Genomic DNA, 18513 nt, shown 5'->3' with positions numbered 1-18513 from the left:
TTTCCCGCGTTAGCGAGGTAGCGTTAAGAACAGAGGACTGGGCCTTTGTGGGATATCCTCACCTGGCCCCCCTCTGTTCCTCCTTTTGGAAAATTAAAAAAAACAAAACAAGAGGGGAGGGTTTCCAGCCCCCCGCTCCCTCCCCTTTTAGTCGCCTTCTAAGACACGCAGGGAATACGTGGGAAGTATTCTTTCTCCCCTATCCCCTATATATATATATATATATATATATATATATATATATATATATATATATATATATATATTCGCCATTTCCCGCGTTAGCGAGGTAGCGTTACGAACAGAAAACTGAGCCTTAGAGGGAATATCCTCATTTGGTCCTCTTCTCTGCTCCTTCTTTTGGAACATATAAAACTCTTCTTGTAACACAAAAGTAGTATTCACACAAGCATGAATAACTATATATGCAAGCACACACGCATTCAGACGAGTGTATATACACAAAGGTACACGATAAGTGGGCAAGTAGTGTCACGAGCTTATGGGGTATAGGGGGGGTGTGGCAACCCTTAACCCCCCCTCCACCCCCCTCCCCACTCAACACCAAACAAACACACGAAAATAGGCGGGAGTGTGAGCCTGGCGCCTCTTAACTGTAGTACAAACAGGAAATACGATGGGATGTTATTCTAGTGTGTTCTCCTTCTAATACAATGACTGGGTAAGGCGCCGCTGGGCTCATCTGTCACTAGGTGGCAACTGAGAGTTGATATCAACGCGAGGGAATGACATCTTGTCCTAGGACGCTGTCGACGTAATTCACACCTGGATTGTCAAATGTCCCTGTCGATTCCCGAGACGTCCCACATGAGTCTCATGGCTGATATGTATTGTCACATACAACAGAGTCTATAAATGCCAGAATAGACATGACGTTGTCATGCTAAAATGTAACAATATTACCTTCGCATAAATGTTTACTGGAACGCCAATTGTTATAAACATATAGCCTGTGTTCACAACCAGCTGAAAAATATCTTAATAACACTGTGTTCACTTGAAATTGATTGTAGTATTCACGTGGTCTTTATAACATTATGCATACTTTACTTATAAAGAATTCGCAATATAAGTAGTTTAATTATTTCTAATTTTATGAACATATGTAAAATAAGATTAAGGCAATTCATACAAGGCAATTCATATTCAAAAGGCAATGCTCGGCATGTCGAAGTGTTACAAGATACGAAACAGAAAATGGGATTTTTCACGTGAGAGGTGAGGGAGTGAGGGTGTGTCGAACCCATCACCACAAAGTCTTCCTAGTTCATCTTTTTCTCGGTAATTAACGAACCTATTCACACATCTACAATCTTCTACACAGTACTGACGCTAACCTTCATTCCAAACGAGTACAACCACCGCCCCCCCCCCCCCCCCCCACACACACATACACGAATTCCTTCAAGTGTCAGGATGGGACAGGGGATGGAAGAGGGCGTGGTGTTGTAGGTGTGAAGAGGTCAACCAGGGGAGGTGCACGGGAAGGTCGGCCGGAAACCAGCACTTGTTGGGCCGGAGACGGCATCCACCTGGCTGTCCCACCCACCTCCACCCCACCCTCTGTGTGTGTGTGTGTGTGTGTGTGTGGGTGTGTGTGTGTGCTTTATGAGGGAACGAGGAGTTATTCGCAGGCCACACACACACACACACACACACACACACACACACACACTAACCAATTTATGGATTCGTCGAGAGAGAGAGAGAGAGAGAGAGAGAGAGAGAGAGAGAGAGAGAGAGAGAGAGAGAGAGAGAGAGAGAGAGAGTATTACGAGTGGCGGGGCAGCAGTGTTTGTTTTGACGCGCAGTGGCGGTGCGCAGGTCAGGTGACCTGTGTCGGGTGGCTGGGGCTGCCGCCGCTGGGTCAACCCAGAGTGAGGCATGGCTCACCTCCCGCTCACACACTGCCTTGTAATGTATTATATAACGACTGAAAAGATCATTCAGTATGGCTGTGGGTGAGAGGCTGGGGGGGGGTGATATACCAGTTGGCGGACGTATCTGTAGCGCTGCGCTCTTGCTGGTTGTTACAGGCGAGGCTTGGGGGGGGCGTGTGGCTGGGAGTGGTCTGTTGCTGTTGCTCTTCCTTGATCAGTGCTTCGTAATTAATTACGTCACACGTAAGATCATACGAGAGAGAGAAAAAAAGAATAAGTTGACTAAGAATGCAAATCTATCAAGCAGCCGCCCAGCGTACTAGAGATCCACCGTCCTTCAAAAAATACACACGCAAAACTTTTTTTTTTCCCTTCGACGCAACGACGCGTCGTAGTCGTACCCCGCCCCGCCCCCCTTCCCTTACAACCTCCCAACATCAACAATACTCCACGTACCCACCCCCCCCTCCCTCCCCTCCTCTCCCCACCTCACCGCCAAGACCACTTCCCAAGAGGGTCAGGTTACGCGGGGCACCAGGCTCGACCCCCTACGGTGCCGGGCTCAACTCGTTCCCGGTACTTTAGCCCCCAGTAGGGCGTCACACGGCCCCAGTAGGGCGTCACGCGGCCCCACTAGGGCGTCACACGGTCCCAGTCAGGCGACACATGGCCCCAGTAGGGCGTCACATGGCCCCAGTAGGGCGTCACACGGCACCAGTAGGGCGTCACACAGCCCCAGTAAGGCATCGCGCGGCACCAGTACGCCGTCACACAGCTCCAGTAGGGCGTCACGCGGCCCCACTAGAGTCGCACAGCCCCATAGAGCGTCACACGGCCCCAGTAGGGCGTCACACTGCCCCAGTAAGGGCGTCACACAGCCCCACTAGGGCGTCACAGGACACCCCGGGTACAAACACAGACGACCACCCCGGCTACCGCCGTTGGTCGGCTACTCTCACGAACATCATAGTCTGGTCGTGGATGAGTAGTCGTGGTTTCGGTGCATTTGACATGACAGCTGGAGAATGAATCCTTTTCTTCGTCCGTTTCTGGTGCTACCTCGCTAACGCGGATAACAGCAAACAGGTATAAAAACTATACACACACACACACACACACACACACACATATATATATATATATATATATATATATATATATATATATTTTTTTTTTTTTTTTTTTATACTTTGTCGCTGTCTCCCGCGTTTGCGAGGTAGCGCAAGGAAACAGACGAAAGAAATGGCCCAACCCCCCCCCCCCCATACACATGTATATACATACGTCCACACACGCAAATATACATACCTACACAGCTTTCCATGGTTTACCCCAGACGCTTCACATGTCTTGATTCAATCCACTGACAGCACGTCAACCCCGGTATACCACATTGCTCCAATTCACTCTATTCCTTGCCCTCCTTTCACCCTCCTGCAAGTTCAGGCCCCGATCACACAAAATCTTTTTCACTCCATCTTTCCACCTCCAATTTGGTCTCCCTCTTCTCCTCGTTCCCTCCACCTCCGACACATATATCCTCTTGGTCAACCTTTCCTCACTCATTCTCTCCATGTGCCCAAACCATTTCAAAACACCCTCTTCTGCTCTCTCAACCACGCTCTTTTTATTTCCACACATCTCTCTCACCCTTACGTTACTTACTCGATCAAACCACCTCACACCACACATTGTCCTCAGACATCTCATTTCCAGCACATCCATCCTCCTGCGCACAACTCTATCCATAGCCCACGCCTCGCAACCATACAACATTGTTGGAACCATATATATATATATATATATATATATATATATATATATATATATATATATATATATAAACTAACTTGGTTTGAACTCAGCTTTTATTAACTCACTCTCATACACATACTCATGACGTCTGTTTAAATCACAGTCCTGTAAGTTCGTTAGAGAGTCTTAAAGCAAACAAATAATGAAACTGAAACTCAGATTCGCTGGAAAGTGAGAAATACATCCCCTTCCTCCCTCCACCTCTCCCAACACCGTGACGGGGCGGCACTGAACCCCAGCCTCTCGTGTCAACACTTAAATTAACACCTCATACCCGTAAGACCCATAGCGTCCTCCCATTGGTCGACGGGAGATTATGAGACGCCTCGTCATTGGGAGCATAATGAAAGCCTACGAGGCGATTGGTCGACAGTCCTAGCTCCTCCCAAGCCCCGCCCAAATATTTTCCCCGGAGACTTTTCACCCGTTTGTCTTCGTGGCGGATTGGATTATTTCACCCTATGGTAATTGTAACCATCACTACTGACTACCAAATCATCTAAAAGCCTGTTAGGATTTATCCTTGACAGCTAATACGGAAACAAAAAGAAACTAAACACTCCCAGGCCTTCTTTTAACCATATGATATGCCCTCCTTGTCCGGAACATGAGGCAGTCATTTGTCAGGTCTGGCACCGTGCACACGCCTGGTGTGTCTTGGCACTCACCAGCCATTAGTTGTAAGCTGACCCTAGTTCACCCCGGGTCGTGGCCACGTCTACACCTCCCCTTAACAAGCGGTAGAAAGGTCAGACTGCCCCAAGAACCTAGTCCATCTGCGTCAGGCCAAAACACAATAACAATAACCCTCACCAGAGAAATCCTTTCTAAAAACATTCTATCTGAAATTCAAACGACAAAAATTGGCTGCATAAATGCGCTCTTCCAGTATAATAACTCAGCGGGAACGTAACATAAATAACATTAAAAACAAGGATATAACAATAATATTCAGTGTCGAGTGAAACCTCCACCATCTCGACGGGAGAAGGATGAACCCAGCGACGTAAACGAGACGCTCTAGCTCCACGAGACACGAGGTAAGAATGGCTCTACTTCTAACGGATTTACATCAACAAATCTAATCTACGGTTATCTCTCTAGATAAGATACATTTTGCTAGCACTTCATGCAATACAGGATGAAGAACTTTACCTGAACCGTCTCTTTGTGTTATCTTAAAAGCCGTGTTGGATTCGAAGCCTCATGTGGAAATCCCATTATTATAAGCACCAAACACCACTCTGCCACAAACTAACCTGAAATAAAAATTACGAAACATAATTAGAGATAATAAATGATAACCATTTTACCTGACATAGGAACTGCTGGCATAGTTTAGTGTACAGATGTACTGGGAACATATTATTACGTAGCCTAAGTTAATTTTGGCCAAAGTTTGCCAATAATAATGTCAAATGGTAGGGCGTTGCGGGGTTCTGGGATCTAGCATATATATATATATATATATATATATATATATATATATATATATATATATATATATATATATATATATATATTCCTATATGTCCACGTGAAAATGAAACACGATAAGTTGCCAAGTGGAATATCGTGTGATAATCATGTAACCAGACTCCACTTACGTGTGATAACGAGGCTGCACCATCGTCAGTGAACGGAAAAGAGTACAGTGTCATCATTTCTATACTCGTGTGTTACAGCGTGGAGTCCAACAGTTCATATCAATAACTCATAATAATAGTAATCATAACTATAATAATCCCAGGTAGCTTCAAAATATACAGGATAATTTCTGATCGATTAATTTAAGCTCTGGAATTATCTATGGTTGGTAGGGGACTGGGCCGACGTCCTGGTCGCTGCAACACTTCAAGCGACCTGTCACTGTCTCGAGATACATAATAATCAGTTACCTCTATGTAGGGGATATGATCGTTTCATTGTTAGAAATTGAAATAATGGAGTGATGAACTTTCGCAGTTAAATACTAAGGATTACAATTAAGATTATATATTAAGATTTACGCATGATGAACTTCCTTGTGAGCCCCATCTTCAGTCCCTTCCCTGCCAATTATCTGAGTGTCTCCCCCATCGCCACACTCTGATGGGCTCCCCGTCCTGAACCACTTGACTGTTCCTATCCCCAGCCTATACCCCTACACCTGACCGCCCAGTCACCACCTTCTGAGTGGTGGTTCCCCCTGCCACCCCACCCACCCACCTCCTGATTGCCACACACACACTCTCTGCCCCTCCAGGATGCCGCGGAGGAGGAAGGAGTGCGTCGAGGGAGGAAGAGTGCGTGAGAAGCCTGTCCAACGCAACGCAGCTAACGCCCGCGAGAGAGCCCGCATGAGGATATTGTCCAGGTGCGTCAACGCTCTTCTGTTCTAAACGCACTAACACTACTAGTTAGCTCTGACCACGACCAGTCAGTCATCTAACATACTCTTACTAGCTTTGAATGTAAGCTCTTAATTCATATGCATTACGCCAGGTATTCATTTACCGACAAGTCGCAAAGGGAAGGATGTACGGCTGGGTTGGCTGTTGCATACTCGAGCCAGAACATGAACACAAGCCAGCCCTGACCACTACACCACGGAGTACCCATGGATAATCTCTTGATGGACTCCACCCAATAAGCCATGATCATTTCAACTAAAGTTTTCAATCCATCAAGACATCGCATTAAAAGCGATCGCTTGGAAAATGCTCTTATTCAAAGTTCCAATAACAAATACACAGTGGTAATCTATAGTTACCACCTTTAAGTACCATTACATAGTGTTAATTAGGTAAAGCTGGGTACAGCATTCATTAAAACAACGTATTGGGTTGATTCTGTAATAGTTTCAACCAGAGCTACCATCTTAATTATTAACGCTAGTGAATCAATTTGGTGAAGGGAAGTTTCCCGCCACACGCGACCTACTCTGAACACATTTTTTAATTTATTTTTTTTTTTCTATTGTGCTTGATAATATCTTATTCTAGTCTCATCTCTACATTATTCTCCAACGACTCTGATATTTTGTATTCTTTGTTTTCCTAAAAGTAATTGAAATATACAAATATACAACTAATGATAATAATAATAATAATAATAATAATAATAATAATAATAATAATAATAATGTAACAAAACAAACGCTAGTAGCAACAGACAACTAGGTCCTTTCGGGGCTGTTCTTAATACTAGAAACTATTAAGATAATCAAGATCACACGGTAAGTACACAAGCCAAAACATGACTCCAAAAGAAATATATGTAAACTTTATATAAAATTACGGAACCGCTCAAGTCAGGTGTGGACCTGCAGCGAAACATCGGTCGTGTTTCTAAAATTATCATGTTGCTCCCAAATACTTGTAATGATACTCATTCCAAAAGAAGAAATCGAACTTCGCCTCACTCGAAGAGAAACGTTTGTCCACGAGTTCGTATCCACCACCTAGTCTGAACTTAAGACTGACCTACCCTTACATAGAAGCTAAGCAAAGCCTAACACTAACTGCTATACTGACTACCGCTATTATTATATTATTATTATTATTATTATTATTATTATTATTGTTATTATCATTATCATTATCGTTATTAGTGTAACGATAAGCATACAGACTTACGGACTTTGTTCATAAATACAGAATAACTGATCTGGGGTAAAGTATATTGTATCAACATTCCTATCTCGACCACTCTTATCATTATGTTTATGACCAAATCATCACTAGAAATCACAACTACCATCATCACTCTCACCATCACTACCTTGCCAACAATCACAACCACACTCAGCGTTCACCACCATCACAACCACAACACCTACGCTAACCGTGGCTGCCTTGCAGAGCGTTCTCCCGGCTCAAGACTACGTTGCCGTGGGTGCCGGCCGACACCAAGCTCTCCAAGCTGGACACGCTCCGCCTGGCCACCTCCTACATCGCCCACCTCAGGGCTCTGCTACAGGACGAGGGTGAGGTCAGGACCCAGACCCATCCCCTCTCGCTGGTAAGTCATTAACGCCTTCATGAGTCTACCACGGCACACTCCTCCGGGTCTGATAACTCCTTAATACGATAACCTAAACCTTTACATGATAATAACCCCTTAAGCATGATAAACTTTGTTAATCGGTCAGACTACTTAAACCCACCATAACTCTTGAAAATACATCTTGCCTCAGCCAGACTTCACTACTCCACAGTACAACAATTTTCTCATTACGATAACAACTTCTATACCTATGATAACTAATGTATCAAGAGCAACTTGCGATGACATAATCACAATTACTTACGCCAGTTAGTACGACCTAACATGAAATTTATTTCCGCTACACAAGAAACTTAATACGCTTCTGAGACGGCTGTTGGTCACACACTTCTTTCTGCGAGAAAATCTGCAGCAAATTCAAAATTATGGAAAATGTCGTGTCCGCAGTATCCGTGAGCCTAGATACTAAATGTGTAATAGCAAAAAATTACGGTGTTGAAACTTAGCCGGGATCCCTCTACGCTGCACATAAATCCATCATAATTTCCAGTTTTATAAGTTTGTCGTTCTTACCGATACTCGAATGTCAAAATAGCTTTAAATAAGTCACTGTGATATCACCCATAACCATTTCATAAAATTCACGATGCTATATTCTTGCTAAGATATTAAAACAGATAATTATGGAAAACTGATTTTCAAAAACTAGAATACTTCTGAGATTAGCAAATCAACAGGTCTATCAATTTCTATTTCGCCTTATCTAAGTGTGTGCGTGTGGTCACTTCTGACAAGGTTAGGTGTTCAAGGATAAGAATATAAATACCGAGTTTATTGTTCGAGTGTCGCGTACCGTAAGAACTGCATTTGCGGTATCTCTTTCGCCTACGTAACACGGCAGCCAGCCAGCATCTCAAAAACTGAATGACATAAGAATCATAACTTTGGACTTTGCCTTAGGCCACTCATAAATCAGTTCATTCTGGAATTTACTCTGGGTTAACATATAGTTTGTTGATGAAAATTCCATCACTGGCCATGGAACTTAATGCATGGATATTTGTTTATATATTCCAAACGATATTCCCAACCATTCTTTTATTCCAAACGATATTCCCAACCATTCTTATATTCCAAACGATATTCCCAACCATTCTTATATTCCAAACGATATTCCCAACCATTCTTATTTCACTCCCAACAACTAGGCTGCACAGCAAGACGACATCATGTGACACCATTAAATCGCCATTACTTAATATGATTTTTAAGTCATATCGTAGTTTAATTACAGAATTTCCATATTACATGCACCGTGATGCTACAGTTTCCACAGTAAATTCCTCATTGTTGATAATATGACGTAACCAAGATGTCGTCTCGATACGCCATAATAAACAATTTATGACCTTCAGAAAATGAGTCTTCTTTCCAAAGTCTTAAATGAAAAAGGCTGACTGCTACCCTAACTCCTACAGGGAGCAACCATATACATATTAGCTAACGTCAAGACAATTACACTTAACCTAATCACTTACGATTGTTACGTAGATTTCTCTAGAAATAGTTTGAAACGAGTTTATAATTTTTAGGCATTTCCTCGACTTAACACAAAGTTGTGCTTCCAAGTCTCTGTCATTGGTGGCTAAAGTAAGAACACACTACGTAACTTTCGACTCACCTTCTTAAAATTCCGGACTTGAAGCAAATTATGGTCCTGGGGTCAGTATCTTGCATCCATACTAACTAGTCTTCTAACTTGCACGCTAGTCCCTGTGCAAGAACCGGAATCACATTAGAGTCCATTTCAGTTAACAAACTCATCAACACGTTCCACTGAAACACTAATTGATGCTCACTCGTTCGGATGGTGATATATTCACCTCACCAATCTCGAAATAGACTTTGCAAATTGCAAAATGATCACGAGAGTACACACTGGGCGGGCCACCAGCCTCGTGTTTACATGTGGCGACTGAGTGACATCTGGTGTGACGCCATGAGTACAGGCTTTTGTTTGCCTTGTTGCGCAGACTTGGTACAAAAGTCCTTCTCTTATCCATTTCTCAATATCTAAAATATTGTCAGGTTTATGTAGGTGATATAATGAATATAATCTGTCAATTGGATATCGTTTTTTCTTATAAAGTGACCATGTAATCTTCAACTTGTCAATTTTTCAAAGACTCTCCTACGTGATTTCATAGTGGGTTCACACGCTAAACAAAATGGAAATATATTCCAGTAATCGTTAGATTTTTTTTCAAACGAGCTGACTAATGTATATCCTTGATACAAGTAACCATAAGTACAGTTACGTAAAACCAACACATACACTATCGCTGATTGTTACAAAAATCTGTTAGTCTTGAAAAAGGAAAACATAATACGATTGTATTTAAATTTTAGAGTGAATGTTAGTTTTCGTCCGTGAAAAATGATTCAAAACATAAATCAAATCAAATAACTCATTTGTTCCTATGCACAGATGTTAGGAACTTGAAATCAATCTTCAGTTTTTTTACTAGAGGCTAAATGAAATTAATCAATAGTGTGTATAGTATATCATGTGTGCCGATAGCAGACGGTAATGCTGCAGATGGCAGTCCTTACCAGCTACAGGTGCACACATCATACTTAATAATCTAAGTAGTGCAGTGGTTTACGTTGCGACCCATAATATATTTACGGGCATAGTTTCGAGCCCCATTTAGGGTAATCAGGCTCAGAACCAAGCAATCAGTTCATTCTCTCGCCTGGGAAAGGCTGACATATGCGCACCTAATGTAATACCTTTTTTTTCTTGTGCACAAAATATAAATAAAAACACATACCACGGAGTTATGGGTGAGGTTGGCCACACTCAAACTTTGAAAATAGCAGGTAGGAAATAAAGTTATCAACCTATCCACAACATTTTGCCATGAGGCAGGAGTGGCACACGCTCTATGTGTTGCGCTATGCTTTAAATGACTATCATACAACACGGCAAAAGGGGTAAGTCAAAAGGCCAAAGAGAAGTTCCCATATTCTCAAGGGTCGTGGTGTGCTTGAATGTCGGTAGTCATGCTCATGGGTCGTTACATCGTACTCAGGGGTCGTATTGTCGTGCTCAAGGGTCGTCCCGTCGTGTTCAAGGGTCGAATTGTTGTGTTCAAGGGTCGTACCGTCGTGTTCAGGTGGACTGTGAAAATATTTACATAACTATGTGTCAGTTCAGAGCACTATGAATCTATACAGTCTAATTACTCTTTAATAATCTAAACAATTCTTCCCTATTCTGTCTTATATCATTCTGACATGAGGGATGACTGTGTGTCAGCAGGTCATGACACTCTGTGGTGTCAGTTTATGTCAATTCCGAGGTGTCATAGTTCATGACGCTTCATGGTGTCTATGTTCATGACAACCTTTTTGTATCATTAGGTAATGGCACTATACTTTTTTGCATTTATGTCCTAACTTTTTTAAATAAATCATATTTTATCTTCTAAACATCATAAGGTCGAGTTAGTTGTAAGTATCCAATTAGCAAATGAATCTTAATATCAATGAAGGGTGCAGTTAGCTTGGCTGTCTTATCTAAACACCCCTTCTCTTGCTGACTATATTACATTCTAGAAACACACTGGCAAAGTGGGTCGGCTAATCTCTTAATCAATATACAAACAAACAATGCTAAATGTCAGGCACTTCTCAGACATCAATGTCACGGAGAAATCCATCAGACAAACACATAATTCAACACATTAGTTCTACCACACTAATAACATGTAAATCTCCCGCGCAATTTTAGAATATCGCGACGGGACAGAGCTACTCCACAACAGGCATTACGGTCGGGAATCTACCCTAAGACAATGGAGAACACCGCCCTCATAAGGGAGCTACCCGACGAGCCTCCCTCACTTCCCCCCGTTGAAATAGTTGCTTCCTCCAATGTCAACAAAGATGACGGGGGACACTTAGCCAGCCTCCCAGGGGGAGGGAGGGTATGCCACGGCTCCCACCACTACATCTTATTCTTTAAACATATTCATTTCCTCAGCTCTAGTGTTTACCTCTTCTGATATTGGTCCAAAGGTCATGCACATCATATAAAATGTACCATAAATTATTTATAACATTCGGAACAAGCTTCGTGTCTCCGACTATTCAAATTCTTCCTTCCTTTGCAATAAGGAGGCAAAATTTTGAAATTGTTTCAGAAAACAAAGTTTTCTAACAGACACGTAAGGACGCCAATGACATCTTCATATGATGCTTATCTCTATCCAAGGTTTTGCTGATAAAGTGGGAAATGATAATGTAGGTAAGAAGGATGAGAATTCTTGATGTCAAAACCACTTAATTCATGAAAGAAAGACTTTTAACGGAAATGACCAACTTAATACTGTAATGAAATTTCAAGGCAGTGATTTACATTGTATTAAGTACAATCTATGGGTTTCATTTCAGACAAGAATGACCGTAAATGAGATTAATAAAATATTCAATATTCTAACACTGGATACAGGTCAAAAACTGACTTCATCTTCACACAACCTCAACAACATTGTTCGCTGATTTTCGGAGCAGTTTTTTTTTTTTCTTTTTTTACGGCTGCTCATCTTGCGCAATCCTTACAAAAATAATAAATGCTTTGAAGGCGGGAAGACAGAAGGTGATGGCTCCTCACGAGACTCAGCTGTTTCCTCTCGCCCTTCGACGCCGAGGGGGGTGGGTTGGCGCCTTGCGTCTTTACAGTTCATGAAACTTTTATTTATTTTGAGCTATGCCTCGGGTTACAGGTGCTACCAATCACCTTGTTTCAATATTTAGCGTCGGCCGGAGTGCCTCAGGAGGAAGCTTCGCTCAGGAACAAAAAGATGGAGCATGAAGTGTTTACACTCACTGGGGGAGAAGAAGGAGGGGAGAGAGAGAGAGAGAGAGAGAGAGAGAGAGAGAGAGGGTACGGCCGGGAGAGAGAGGGGTTAAGTAGCAGTGGTGAGGGGAAGGGATGCCGCCCTTACAGACCCCGCGCCATTAAAAGTGCACTTCCGTAGAGTCTTATTTTGTGTTGGATCAGATACCACGGGGATGTCATCTTTGATGTTTGATGTTCGTAGATTTTTATCCTCAGCAGCTTTCATTCTTTTCTTGAGATAATATCTTAAGTGAACAAAGTGGAGTTTGCTGTAAGTGTCAGAGGAATGTAAAGACGTTTGAGAAGGAAGCCCCATAAATGGACACAGAGATTACAGACGCGTTAGTCTGTGCGAGGCTACGATTCTTTAATACCTTAAATTACGAGTCAAATGAAGAAAATTAAATTTTTTTGCCATACGTAAATACTGATATACTGGAAATGACAAAAAATAATACGTCTGACATTAAATATTGGAGGTTATTTATGATGAAATGTCCATAAAAAGGATACATGTTCACAGTGCAAGGAATTATCATGAGGCTTGAAAACACGTGTAAAACACTGATGACAAGATAAGCCATCCTAACAAACTTGTTTACCTTAATAAATCAGTAAGTGTCAAAGACGAGGATCAAATATTTTGATATATAAAATCCCACACGGGGAAAAAAATACAATTTGGTGATACATATTGGCGTTGGTCATCGCAGGTTTGATATTGCTTAGTTTCTACACTAATTTTCCACCGAAGGGCATTAGCACCTTCTTCGTTTAAGTAATTGCTGCGTTGGATTAAGTTCGATAAAAAAAATGCAGAAACCTTTCGTATATTACGGCTAGGTATAGCCTAACCTTTCATATAATATATTAATCACCTGTCTTACACACTCTCCTAAGGCGTTAAGCCAAGTACATGCCAATGTTGTTTCCCATTTATTTCTTTCAATGTCCAAAAAGCCATTTTTGCAGGTTACCTTCTTAAACCCGTCTCTACCTATGGGCCGACGTTACATGATGATGGCCTTTAACCGGGCCACAAGATATTCAGGGACATTTTAACATAGAATGGAAGTTTCATATGGACGACGCCATTATCCATGTGTCTACGAAATAGTCTCTCTTTAAGTCACATTAATGCGTAAGGGGAGGTGTTGGGTGAAGCATGAATCAACCAATTATTTAGGCCAGAATGAGTTGGGGAAACTTTAAGCACTTCCAAGGAAACCCGACAGACATGGCCGTACACAATCCATTTCAGGAACTTTTGTTGACACTGTAATATATATTCAGCACTGACATTATTTCCCCAAGGTATTTTACCTCCCAAGAAACTATCCTGAGCTATATTGGACAAGCTGAGAGTTAAATTTACAGCAAGAAATACCTTAGAGGTGCCGTGAGGCCCGAAGTGGTGTTTACGTAGCCGGGGGTCTTGTTTCCCGACGCTCTCTTCCTTCCTGTAAACATTTATGCTCGTTATCCCTTGTGACCCGCTGGCCCCACCTGCTGCACGTTAGACCTGACCTACAACAGCACACGTGCGTGCAAGATGGAGTTTGCCCTTCTGGAGGAAGTTTACATGAAATTCTACTTTTACGTAACTTTACGACTTCCTCAAGAGTCGTAATAAGTACTCCACGTATCCGTTTAAGGAAGCTGACATAAGGAATGCTTCACATCTATTTTTTTTTTGAATTTGTAGATACATTGATTCATTAATAGCAATAACCATACTTTATGTATTTCAAAACTAGACTAACTTGGTCTCTTTCTCTTTTGAGAAAAGTGCTCGTGATTGGCGGTGACTTTGATATATGTTTCACAGGATTTCATTATTAAGTTAACGAGTATTATGAGATTTTCACGTTGTCTAAAATGTACTAACAAAACTTTTTAATGACTGCTCTTTCGTGCCATAAAACGGATCAACTACACATCATTCATTTAATAGTGACTTAATAATTTGATATCTTAATATTCACCAACGTATGCTTGTATTCCAACAGACGTGGCCATTCAGCTTCCCGAGGTCGTCTGGGTCCGGTAGTGGTGGCCACGACCACTGCGATGGCTACACCCACTACGACCCCACCCCAAACCACGCCCATCCTCAGCCTGCAGTCGACAGGTGAGAGAGAGAGAGAGAGAGAGAGAGAGAGAGAGAGAGAGAGAGAGAGAGAGAGAGAGAGAGAGAGAGAGAGAGAGCTGTACATCAATCTAAAAGCGATTATTTCCTACAGGTACTTCAGCGACGACTTGCCCGACTACGACTACTACCCACCTGAGCTGCTGCACATAGCCTGACGACCCTGCCTTCCCTGATACCTTTTTACCGCCCCCTAACCACCCTTATACTACCGCCCCCTAGCCACCCTTATACTACCCTGACCTGGTACTCTATATTGTCCCTATGGTAACTTCACCTGACACCTCGTAAGTGTCCTGAAGCCACAACCTGACCCCTTATGCTGCCCCCACCCATACCTGACACCTTCTACTACTCCCAGCCATACATGGTCCCTTATAATATGACCACCTACACCTAGATTTACAGTTCCCACCCACACACTCCACAAATCTAACACCAGGCATTGCTCACACCGGTGTCCCCATCACACCTATCCCTCATCACGAACTGTCCCCCAGTGTCCACACCAAAACCTTCCTGTGCTCTTCGTCGCATCCTACCCTCATCACACATGTGCCTGGTAGCACCACATCTATCATGTCACACTTCACGTTGTTGGAATACCTGTTTCTGTGCGCCCTCACCAGCCATCTTCCTCCAGATAGCTAAACTCCATACAGATCTTTCGTATGTCCCTCATAGGTTGACTCACCTGGCTCTCCACTGACAAAATAATATTATTCTACACTTTTAAGATGCCTTGTGGTCACGACAAAGCAATATGTGCCTTTACCTCCAATAGACAGTTCAGTAAATTATGGAAATGTCATTTCATAGCAACACTGAAGTTCATTTTGGTTTTTAGACAAAGTTGTAACATCTTGCCTTAAAAGTGCCTAAAGATATGGGCTCATCAGATACAACCCGTGGCGTATATACAACATGGGGACATATAATCAAGGCTGTGTATTGATATTTGCCCTGTAGCACACACATGGAACTTCTCGAACAAGGCCGAGATGACACCCTTTTACAATGCCACAGACAATAATCTACCGAATTATGAGTTTTATTTCTATCTATTATGTATCTCATGAGTGTTAGACCATTGACTGACTAATAATTCATAAATTGAATTATTCACCCAAATTACTATAAGTGGGTTTTCAGTTATCATTTTGAATAACTTTAAACAAGTTTTCTGAAACAGTTGTTTTAATTTTCACTGAAATTTTACCAGTAGCACTATTGTAATCTCAAATGCTCCAATACCTTTTTTACCGCTTCTATACTGACAACAGAAATAGTCTCATACTCAAACATACAAGATAAAAAAAAATGTTCAATGATATTATGAAAACAATCATTACAATTGAAGACTTCTAGTCAATGTCCCCATAAGCACAAGTTGTGTATCTGGTTTAATGGAAAGATTGATAAAGAAGTTTGACACTGCTAGGGTGAAGGAGTGAGTAGGACAGGACAGAGAGAAAGACGAAATGAGTGAGGAATAGAGGGATAAGAAGAAATGGGTGACGAATGAAGAGATATGGAAAAAATTAGAGTGACATGGAGAAGAGAGCACTTGAGTGTGTAAAGGAGTGGGATAAAGGGTGACTGAGGGTTGAAGTATGACAAATGCAAAGGGAATATCAAAAGAGGAGACAAATGTGACAGAAATGGAAGTGTTAGAGGAAGTTAGAATAAACAAACTACTTTAATAAAAATCAACATAACAAAACACATGTCACTACATCTCAGGAGACCAGTTACCATCTACAAACACTAGAAAAATTCACCCACACTTTAGAAAAAAATCTATACATTGGTCAGAGTCCACATAACGCACTATTTGTGAAAGGTCTTAAACATTACCTTTCTTTGAATGAGAAAATATCACAAATATTTGTGTTTGGGCATTAAAACTTAGGTATAACAACAACTGCCTTATACATAAAGCTCAAGACCCTCCTACTACTAATTCCCTAGGTAAATTCTCAACTCTACAGGTGTTCTGGGCACATGAACACTATGTAAGACGACACATCAGTGAAGTCCACAGCCTGCAACAGGCGTGGGAGAAAGATACATATGGTTAATATTTATTGTTACTATGTACAGCTCATGATAAGACATAAGTTAATAAATATGTTTAAGGAAGATGTATACATTTTACTAAAGTTCCCTCTAGCAAGAAAGAGAGAAATCAAGACTTCATACCAAGAAGTAAACAAAACACAGGACAATAAATATCCATCGTTTATTTAACAATAAACAAGTTAATACAAAATAACAAAACACACACACATTATATATATATATATATACATACATACATATATATATATATATATATATATATATATATATATATATATATATATATATATATATATATATATATATATATATACATATATATATATATATATATATATATATATATATATATATATATATATATATATATATATATATATATATATATATATATATATATATATATATATATATATATATATATATATATATATATATACTGAGTCAATATGTAATCAGTATTTTAGGTATGTCATAGAAACTTACTGCAGGTGGACATTAAGTGGAAATCAGTTTATGAATACCCATGGGACCTTATAATAAGCATCCAATGGAGTCCTGAGCATAGACGAAATACCAGAGAGGGGAAGAAGGTCGAAGGAAACTTTGAAAAATTACAAACATGTACAATACCTTCAAAAAAATTCTTTAAAAAAAATCTCACAAACCAGTGCTGTTGTGTTAAATCTATTTTATCTTGGAATATGCAAGTAATGCACAAGGTGAAAATTTTGAGTAATTTTTCAAAACTTTTAATGGTGAAAGAATTTTTTTTTCACAGCACTTTTCAATTAATTCCATTGAAAGTAAAAACCAGGCTTTTTGAAAATATTTCAGATTTAAGTATCCTTCAGAACTAGATTCTTACAAGGACAATGTCCAATTATACATAATTTAAAGTTCAGATTAAGGCAATAGAGAAAGTCATGTAAAACTGACAAATAAAACTTCTTTTAAGATTTTCATGTTATCTTTTAGAAGATAAAAATCTAAAAAATCTACTCCATACCTTTTTATTTGTTCCAAAGGCCAGGATTCTTTTAAGAATTCTCAACATGGGCCAGTCCATGCTGAAAAAGACATCTACATGCAAAAATTGAAATATCTATAGTCAGTAAAATATCTAGTAATGGACGGATATTGCTGCTGAAATCACAGACCATTAATTATGACTGGGTTTAGGAATATGACTCATGAAAACCAATAAGAAACCCACATGGGGTATGTGTTTTAAACAGAATTCTTAATCATCATTTTCATTTGTCTTCTAGTTCCTCTCTCCAGTCCTCTCTTCTGGTTTCCCACATCAACAACTCAATAAGGCAACATAAAATTTTCGACTACACACAGTGATATGAGCTTGTCACAAGAGAGTGGAATGTCTTTTTCAGCATTTTAGCATTTCCCGTATTTTCAAAAATGTAATGGAGAGAACCTGTGGCTAAATATGATTTAGAATACATGAACACAGCATTAATGAACTTATTATGAGCATTTTCTGATGGCTTGCCACAAGGAACTGACACATGTTTCAAATCCAAAAGTTCCCTTTGTCATAACTAGTCAGGGTCTATAATTCTTAAAGTTTTAACTAATTTTCTTTGACTTAATAACATAAATAGAGTGCAAAATTTGAAAACTCTAATTTCTGCATTCCCATTACTAAAAATCTC

General features: G+C 40.6%; 2 protein-coding genes across 2 annotated transcripts in view; one reads left to right on the top strand and one right to left on the bottom strand.

Moving 5' to 3' along the window:
• Positions 1 to 9511, bottom strand: part of Ype (yippee zinc finger protein) — a 43034-nt gene extending 33523 nt beyond the window's left edge. Inside the window, exon 1 of the mRNA XM_071693109.1 lies at positions 9385 to 9511. The gene's annotated coding sequence lies outside the window, so the exon portion shown is untranslated. The remainder of the gene's footprint in view (positions 1 to 9384) is intronic.
• On the top strand, positions 4394 to 16900 carry LOC139765556 (transcription factor 21-like). Its single transcript, XM_071693106.1, has 5 exons — positions 4394 to 4756; positions 5962 to 6072; positions 7559 to 7718; positions 14619 to 14740; positions 14853 to 16900. The coding sequence occupies exons 2-5, from the start codon at positions 5963 to 5965 to the stop codon at positions 14914 to 14916; spliced, it is 456 nt and encodes a 151-aa protein (XP_071549207.1). The 5' UTR covers positions 4394 to 4756; position 5962; the 3' UTR covers positions 14917 to 16900.
• Positions 16901 to 18513: the final 1613 nt, after the last annotated feature.

Source organism: Panulirus ornatus, chromosome 55 (genome assembly GCF_036320965.1).
Source record: "Panulirus ornatus isolate Po-2019 chromosome 55, ASM3632096v1, whole genome shotgun sequence".
NCBI classification, from domain to species: Eukaryota; Metazoa; Arthropoda; class Malacostraca; order Decapoda; family Palinuridae; genus Panulirus; species Panulirus ornatus.
This window is presented reverse-complemented; position numbering and strand designations above follow the sequence as displayed.